The sequence below is a fragment of the Drosophila obscura genome, unplaced genomic scaffold (genome assembly GCF_018151105.1).
Source record: "Drosophila obscura isolate BZ-5 IFL unplaced genomic scaffold, ASM1815110v1 contig_97, whole genome shotgun sequence".
Taxonomy (NCBI): Eukaryota; Metazoa; Arthropoda; class Insecta; order Diptera; family Drosophilidae; genus Drosophila; species Drosophila obscura.
The window spans coordinates 1,364,460-1,373,523 of NW_024542891.1; the positions used below are offsets into that span (position 1 = coordinate 1,364,460).

General features: G+C 48.7%; 1 protein-coding gene across 1 annotated transcript; it reads right to left on the minus strand.

Annotated features, from left to right (window-relative positions):
* Positions 1–86: 86 nt before the first annotated feature.
* On the minus strand, positions 87–6,618 carry LOC111066251 (coronin-7). The gene is given in 15 exon segments (XM_022354704.2): positions 87–291; positions 368–471; positions 550–688; positions 758–1,103; positions 1,447–2,391; positions 2,456–2,628; positions 2,720–2,752; positions 3,076–3,152; positions 3,233–3,443; positions 4,203–4,295; positions 4,297–4,818; positions 4,963–5,115; positions 5,198–5,754; positions 5,826–6,012; positions 6,086–6,618. Coding segments are annotated over 15 exon segments (3,942 nt in total). The 5' UTR covers positions 6,395–6,618; the 3' UTR covers positions 87–198.
* Positions 6,619–9,064: the final 2,446 nt, after the last annotated feature.

The following is a 9,064-nucleotide window of genomic DNA, read 5'->3' on the forward strand; positions in this document are numbered from 1 at the left end:
TATTTTTTTTTAGCTTTCGGTTTGTCTACGAGAGAGTTCTATATAAATATATATATATATATATATATATATTATTATATTATACATATACATATATATATGTATGTATGTAATTTTTGCTGTTGATGTGTCCTGTCAATATTTATAGTAAAATTACTCCCAAATTCGTGGCTGTCGCTGTGGCTGTTTCTGTTGCTGCTACTCCTGCCACTCGTTCTCGTCCACACCCTCCATATCGTCCTGCTCCAGTTTTGTGGTATACTCCATGCGCGCACTCACCGATTTCTGGATCTGCATTACATATGTACATAATAATTCAGTTAATGAATCCCAATGATATTTTGTCGTAGGGCCATGTGGCTTATACCTCTTGCTGTTTGTTAATCTCGTACTCGGACTTTTGGCCAAATTGAGCGTGCTGCTCTAACGATTTCTTTGCATGCTGCACTGGCACTTGTTGTATGGAAGAAACTGCAACACAGGAGAGAACAGTCGTGACAGTTAAGAGCTGGGCGCAGCGGAAACAGCAAAGCAAGATGGTCTACTCACGGGTCTCCATGCCCTCGGGCTTGAGACTGATTTTGGGTGCCGCCTTGTCATTGTTGCTGGCAAACCAATCATCGGCACTGAGTGTGGCGCTCCAGGTGATGCGCGTAGGTGGAAAGAGGTCGTCTTGGAACAGTTCGCTCTAGAAAAAAATCACACACACACGAAAATGAGGACTCGGGTTGGACACAGGCTGGACTCTTCCACCTACCTTGATCCGTGGCACTGTGAAGCTGAGCGGCTCGATGGTTGTGTTGGTCAGCCTGTAGGCTTTGGAGAATTCCACGCTGGCCACATCGCAGTGGTTCTTGGTGAGGAAGCTGAGGCCCTGGTGCAGCGATGTGCAACGATGATGCGACAGCGGGCATATGTACGGCTCCTCGTCGGTGATCTCATAGCAATAGATGGTCGAATCGCCCTTGCCCGTGACGAACAGTGTGGAGCTATCCTCGTCGTAGAACGGAATCAGTATCGATGGCGACACATCCAGACTGGCCGTGTTCAGAGGTGCCGTCAATTTTTGGGCATTGTACACGCTGATCTGTCGCTCCGAGACCCTGTAAAATGTATGGAAGGAATGCAAATTAAATTATGAGAAGAGGGGATTTGGGAAAAGTATTTGTTCCACTGCAGATTTAAATTAAGAAAAGGCATTAAGATCGCATTCTAAATATGTATGTAGATCATGTTTGCATTAGAAAAATGCAGAACATTTCTGTGCCATGCCAACATCTCTTTTTAAGCGGATAAGAAAAATACTGGACAAGCTAAAATATTGCTGGTAAGTAAATAACTGAAAAAAAGATGAGACACTAAGAAAAAACTTGTTTCCGGAAACTGGAAATGGTCGGTTACTACGAGAAGCGTAGCAGGAAAAAATACTCGGGTAACATATCGTACTTATCGAATCCAGTGCAGACAATGTATTGTCCCTCGACGGCCCAGGTGATGCGTGCCCCTCGGGTGCCCACGGGTCCGTTGCCCTCGCGTATGGGCATTTCCGATTTGCGTGGATTGTAGACGCGTATTTTGCCATCCTTGCAGACGGTGGCCCCCAGGCGGCCGCATGGGCTCCAGGCAAAGTCGAATATCTGGTCCGAGTGGCCCGATAGCGAGCATTTCTCGGTCATGGTGCGCAAGTCCCAGAGCTTGATGGTCATGTCGTAGCTGGCGGTCAGCAGAACGTCGGCGGCCAGCGGGTGGAAGCGGATGAAGTAGATCTTGTCGAGGTGGGCGGTCAGTTCGCCGGCGGGCGTATTTGTTGGCTCACTGAGGCCGCCCTCGGCTATGTGCCACAACTTGACAATGCCATCGTCACAGGCGACGGCCAGGCGCTGGGCATCGAACGGATCCCACTGGAAGTCCATGATGTTGCTGCCATTCACCAGCGAGGGAATAACACCGTCGGGCAGACGGCCCGGGCGACTCAGCTCAAAGATGGCTATCTTGCCGCCGGGCCCCGAAAGCGGCACCGCCACACGTTCGTGATTGGCATGGAAGCCATTGCATTCGCCCGGTATCTGGCGGCTCAAGTTGCGCAAGTTCTCGATGTGTGTGGACTTGTGGCCGGGCGTGCCCTTCAGGTGCCGGAATTTGGACACCTTGCCGAAAACGGTCGAGGTGCGTTTGGTCGAGGCGGCACTGAAGGCAGCCTCCGTGGCGGATTTCTTGAGTCCAGCGGCATTGGCGGCTCCATTGTTGCCCCGTTGCTGACGATGTTCTTCGAGGAGCTTTCCCTCCGGCACCGAGATCCGCTTGCTGTCGATGCAAGTGCCCCCAATAACGTTGCTCTGTTGCTGCTGCTGTTGCTGCTTCAGCGGCTCAAGCTTGGAGTGTTCGCGACGCCTGCAGAAGGGAAAAAGGATTGTAAAAATGTTTTACGGGAATCTCCTACGACGCCCACACTTACAATGGCACTGGCGACTGGGCCTTCTCGTCCACCTGACTCTTGGAGCGATTCTCATAGAGACGTCGACGCTCGGCAATGCTGCTCCGGGCCGAGGAGAAGCGCCGCAGATCGGCATCGGTGCGATCCTCACCCTCCGTTGAGTTCTCCGACGACTCGGAGTTTTGTTCAAAAATCTAGGTGTGGGAAACGATAAAGGGAATAAAGTGTGATTAATGGTGGCTAGCGCAATCGATGGGAATCGGGTGGTGATCCCCCCTAGCAGACCTTATCGGATGATTCATCATCGTCAGCCGAGGACTACAGTGGTTCCAGTAGTTGTTGTTGTGGTTGTGGTCGTGGTTGTTGGTTGTTGGTTGGAAGTTGTAGTAGACAGAGGAGGTTGTTTTGGAGTTGTTTTTTTGGGAGGTTAGTAAGTAGCCAGGATGCGTATCAAAGAATGTTAGGCACGATGATAAGACGAATTTTGTTGTGGCACAGGCATGTAAGAGATGTCAGAAGAGAGCAGATTACAGATTACGGATTACTGAACACAGATAATGGATCAAACGTTAGTAGAAGGACTACAGCAGAGACAGACAGAGAGCGAGAGAGAGAAACAGACTCCTTAGAGAGATGCTTACCTTGCGGCGCTCCGATGTAGTTAGTGACTTTTGCACTCCATTGCCGGCGGATGCAATCGTATCCCGTTCGTTTTTCTCTGCAAAACATACCAGGACACAGAAAGTTGTTGCTTAAGACGTCTGTGATCCCTTTTTTGTGATTTTGGTTACCACTCACTTTTGATTTCAATTTCCACAATGAGATCCGGCTTGGCTGACGCCTGTACGGGAGTTAGGGCTGTTGCTGGCTCAACGCCTCCGCTGCTTACGCTCTCCTGGCCAACGTTCGAGATGTTCTCATGGGAGCCAGGTGCAAGGGGCACGGCAAACACCTTGTCAAAGGACACATCGCCTGTGGTGCTCGAGAAGGGCTTCGGTCCCAAACGAGGCTGTGTGTGTGTGTGTGCAAAAATATAGTTTTAAGTCAATGCAAATTGAGCATAAAAAATATCTAAACAAAATTGGTGCCGCTCAAAAATCATAATTTTACACTCAATTTCAGCGAAAAATAATTTAAAAAACCAACAAATGGTGCAACTCAAAAGGTGAAATGCTCCGAAAACTCTTTCGAATGCAACAAAAAATTCAACTTGAGATAAAGAAAAAACTTTTAGCAACGACACCGACATCAATTTTCAAATCGATAACAACTGAAAATTGTGCAAAATGTTTACAAAACTGTGACGAAAATCATAATATTCTGAGGCAATAAAAACAACAACAAAATGCCATCGAACAATAGTGAAGCATAGTGGGGTTTGGTCTCCATGTCAAAAAAAAATCTACAAACAATACAAATCGTAAATAAAATCGTTATCGAAGAAAAAATCATTATATCTATCGGAACACAATCATACTGAAATAAATAATATATAAATACAATTGAAGACAAAATTAAATTCAATCGATACAAATGGGAATATTTAAATCGATATCAATAACCAAACAATCGATATCGATATCAATAAAAATAATCAATAAAAATGATTGAAAACAATCGATAACGAACTAAAATCATTCAATAAAATCCATCTAAATGAAAAAGAAACGATTTGAACATATCAAAAACAACGCTACAAAAACCACTACGAGTGACAACAACCAAAACGTTGATCTGAATATCTGTATCAGTGGATGGATGGGGGCACCTTATAGGCAGTCGCTGCCGTTGTACGTGGCCTGGGCCGTGGTGTGGTTGTGGTGCTGCTACTCTCGCCGGCCGAGTCGCTGGCCTCTGGCAGGCGAATTGTTGCGCGATGTGCGCGGCATTGGCTTGGGCGGGGAGTTGCTGCCGCTGGCTGAATGCGTGTCCAGAGCACCCGACGAGCTGGCGGAGGCCTCTTCGCTGCTGCCCGCCGAATGTTCGGTGGGCGACTCCTTTTCATCGTCATGGGCCCCGCCCCCCGCAGCACGTACATCCTTATCGGTATCGATTTTGTACTTGGCCTCAAATTTGCGTATCAGCTCGCTGCATTCCCCGTCCGGCTGTGACTGCGACTGGGAGCAGCTCTTTTTCTGACCGGCTCCGTTCTGGTTTCTGTTGCTGTTGTCGTTGCCGTTTTTCTCTTCAAAGTTGTTCCCCTTGTTCAGCATCACAAAGTGCTCGTTGTCGTTGCGCTTGGCCGACGACAACTGATTCTGGTTTGAGGTTTGTGTCTGATTCTGTGTCTGGATCTTCTGGCCTGTGGCCGTGCCCTTTCCTTGGCCATTGGCCTTCTGGTTCTCCAGATTTTTGACAAAATCGCTTAAATTGCCGCGATGGATCTGCGTTGATGGCCAGGAAAACGGTGATTAGAGATCAAAGATCGAATAGAACCAACTATAGACAGCCCCTCCTGCCCATCTAATCTGTGTAAAAATTCCCTATTCCTCAATACGGGCCCCCGTCCTGCTCTACCCCGCACTTACGATTATCGGTTCGTCGCCAAGCTCCCGCTTTGCCGGATCCAGATTCATTTTGGGCACCGCCTGATTGCTGCCATTCAACCACTCGCTGGCAATCAGTTCCGTTTTGTAGCCCGTGGTCTCCGGATAGAGATCAGCATGGAAATCGCGATAGGTCTGGAGGAGAGGAAAGGAAAGGAAAGGGAAAGCCAGAGTTTAAATCGATCTCATGCGGCGGCTGGGTATGGGCATCGCTCACCTTTCTGGGCACTTGGTACATAATGGGTATGACCATGTTTGATGTCAGTTGGAGAACGCGATTCACCTCCGCCTCCATCACCTTTAATGCCCGCTTGGGGACCAGGCAGGCGCCCTTTGTCTGTTCGCCGGTGTGACGCAGTCCCTCGATCAGATATGGATCCTTGTCTGTGATCTCCAGATAGTTGATGGTCGTGTCCCCCTTACCGGCAAGGAAGAGCATGTTCGTGTCGGGGTCAAACAGTGGCATCAGTATGCCCGTCGAGCAGTCCAACTCGAGGGTCTTTTCGGGTGTGCCAAAGTTACGGATATCCCGGATGATAACCTGCCGCAGGCGAGCCGCATCAAAGCCGGTGGTAAGGATGCGCGACTGGCCACCCAGCCAGACAACTCGCGAATCCTTGATGCTCTGATGCGATTCAGCCAGCATTTGGATGGGTGAGCCGGCGGCACGTGGATCAAAGATTCGCACACACTTGTCCTTGCAGCTGGTGGCCAGGACAGTGCCATCCTCGCGCCAACTGGCCGACTGTATCACCTCGGGATGCTCATTGTTGGCTGTGTGAGTGGAAAAGGTGAACCCGATTAGACGTCGTTCGTCCAGCGCTGGGCTTGACAAAGGCACTCACAGAATATCTCCTTTTGGCTCCTCAGATCAAACAAGGCCACACAACCGGCCGCTGTCGAGTACATCATACCATCGGCCGTCGGATGGAAGCCCACCGTCTCCACGCGTCGCTGTTTGTGTGAGAAAACGGCCTCCGGATCGGAGAGCGACTGCTCCAGGCCCTTTTCTGGTATATGCCAGATTTTCACCTGCCAAACAAAGAGAACAGAAATTGCATAAAAATAGGGAAAAGCAGGGAAGAATGGATGATGAAATACGTACCAGGCAATCCTGCGATGCGGTGGCCAACAGGCCGTCATGGAATGGCGAAAACTTTAGGTCTGTCACTGTGTCCGTGTGCCCATGCAGCAGCGGCATTGTCTTGCTCTTGCGCCCGCAATCGTCCAGTGGCAGGACGGCCACACTCGATCCGGTATGCTCCCAATTGAAGGCCATGAAGGCGGCCGAGGCGGCGATATTGTTGCCATACGTCTGATAGCTACCCACACAAATCTCGCGGACGCATGCCTCCGCTTTGGGGACAATGGGCGCGGCATTTTTATATTTGGAAGCCTTGAAGCGCCAGGCCATTCTGTTGTGATGACGCTGAGGATGTGGCTGTTGCTCGAATGGAAAGCAATCCGATGTGCCTGAATGAGAGTGTCTTTCGCTGGATCGCTAGTGTGGGGGTGGGTTCAGGTCTGTTGGTCTGTTCAGCTCCCGTCTGTCGCTGGCTCTGTGCGTGTCTGGAAAAGTGCAGGCATATAAAAGAGTTTGAGGCACAATCACACATCTGTTTTCGGGCACTTGTATAATATAACATATATATCTATGGCTAGTAGTTCCTGGTGTTCAAGCAAATGCCTGTTGTTTTTGTTGTCGCCACCGCCGCCGCTCTCCCATGAGTCACTCGATAAGGCCAGAAACAGAAAAAAGAAACAGACCAGCTTTTTGATAAGGCGATTCCCGGCACGGCGCGGCGCGGCACGGCACTTGCACTGCCACTGCCATCAAACACAAGCACACACACAAACCACACACACTGGAAAACATTGGAATGAAATTGGAACGGTGTCCGTTGCAAATTCTTCCCCCACAACCACTCCCCCTGCTGCTGCTTACTTATGCTGCTGCAGCCGATTGAAAAGAGAAAGCAAGCTAAAGGCGACCTGCGATTGCAGCAAGTGCGAGGAGCAGAAGAATCAGAAGAATCGCTTCAATGCCAGCCAATATATCCATCCATCCATCCATTCGACAATATCCAAAGATGTTCCACAAAAAGCCGGATAAGCAACACCACACACACTCACACTCACACATGTACATTTTGCTGTTTTTGCTGTATGCAATATTTGTTTGTATAACAGGAAATGTGAGGGGAAAATCGACACTTGTATACCCTACCCAACCCCCTTAAAATGCACTGGATATATGTATGTGTGTACATACATATATATATGTTGCATGAAGGCCACACCTACATATGAGTGCATATATAGCATACATAATACATATATCACCGATCTACGGTTGTCATGGAAATTTCCTCGACAGACAGGCAGCATTCTACGCACAGTTGATGGACCCTTGACGACAGGGGGTTGGAGAATTGGAGAGTTTGTCACACTTGCTCACACACACAAACACACGCGCAGAGGAGAGCAGAGCAAACCACTTTTTCTCCTCTTCTTCCAGCAGCAGCAAACGCAGCGTCAGTGGATGGATAATTTCCCAAGTGCAGCCAGTCATCCAGGGGGGGTTGGGAGGTGACCAACACAGAGAGAGAGAGAGGAAGAGAGAGAGAGATAGATAGAGAGGAGACTAACAAACGGAAGGCAAACGACGCGTGCGCCAATTCAACTGGTCCGTTAGAAAGCGGCAAAACAAATGACCACCAGGCTAGCCAGGCAGCCTCAGCCGCCGCAGAAGCAGCAGAGGCGACTGGAAGCACCAGCAGCAACAGCCAAGTGAATCAGGTATTGGGTTTGCTACCAGGTAATGGGGTCAAGTGATTTAGAAAAACGAAAGAAAAATGAAATGCGCCAACCAGCGGGTTGCAGATATACCGAGACCGAGACGACAAGTGCAATCAGGAGGAGAGCCTGCTGCTGGTGCTGCTGCCATCTCTACTCTCCACCATCACAGCTCAATATTAACGGGATCCGGTCTGTCCGGCGTGGGAGAGCATTCATAAGAGAAGAGAGCATAAAAAGGGAGAGAGGGAGCGGCATCTTCTGTGCGCTGGGCTATGCTATGCAGCGTGTGCAAAGGGTGCAAGGAATATGGGTGTCTCCCCCTACTCTTACGCGACACTGTCTTTCTCTCTTTCTCGCTGTGGGTGTGTGCTGCTGCTGCTTGGCTGGGGGTGGCTGAGGGGCTGGGGCTGGGCTAATGGGCATAAACCGGCAAGCGCGAGCTTTTTTAGCTACTGTTTTACTGTTCTTTTTTGCTCTTCTCTTCTCACACGCACACCCTCTCTCTACTGGTGGTTGATTTTTGTTGTTCTTGCATCTTGCATTTATTGACATTTTCCGTGACAGGCTTTTGAAATAATGCAACTTTCTAGTTGCTGCAACTTGCGTGCAATTAATTATCGACACACACACATTCGCACGCAAAAAACGGATGTAAAGGAGGCCTTTGTTTTTCCTCTTTGCGGCGGCACACACCCTTGCGCCGGCAGCGGCAATGACAATGACAAAAACTAAAAAAAACAACAAGAACTGCGCGAAGCCGACGCCGTTTTTTTTACGGAGCAAAGCAAACAAAGGAGCAGCTTTGCACACACACACACGCACACACATTAACCACACACACTCATGGTGCAAACACACACCAGAAGTATATATAAAAAAAAAACAGGATCTGTAACAGATTAATTACCAAAAACTTTTCACTTTGGCCAAATAAATATCACACCGCGGAAATGGAATTGTGGCGGGGCCGGTGGTAATCAGTGTGACCGTGACGATAACGATAAAAAATATCATCCAGCCAAAAAATAAATACCATTAAATACCATTTCAGTTTCGAGAAATACTATTTAAATACCATACCAAAAAAAACCAGGGCAATCCGGCGATCAAACGAAACTTAACCCACTTAACACCCCTCTATTTAAAAAGTTGAGCACCCTTTGTTAAACCGCGGAAAATAATACTGTTTGTAAAGGCTCCTTGTAGCTCCATCCTCCTCTTTACTTACAAAACAAAAATGACCACCGACATCTTTCACCAGTACTGCTTAAAATATGTTAAAGTT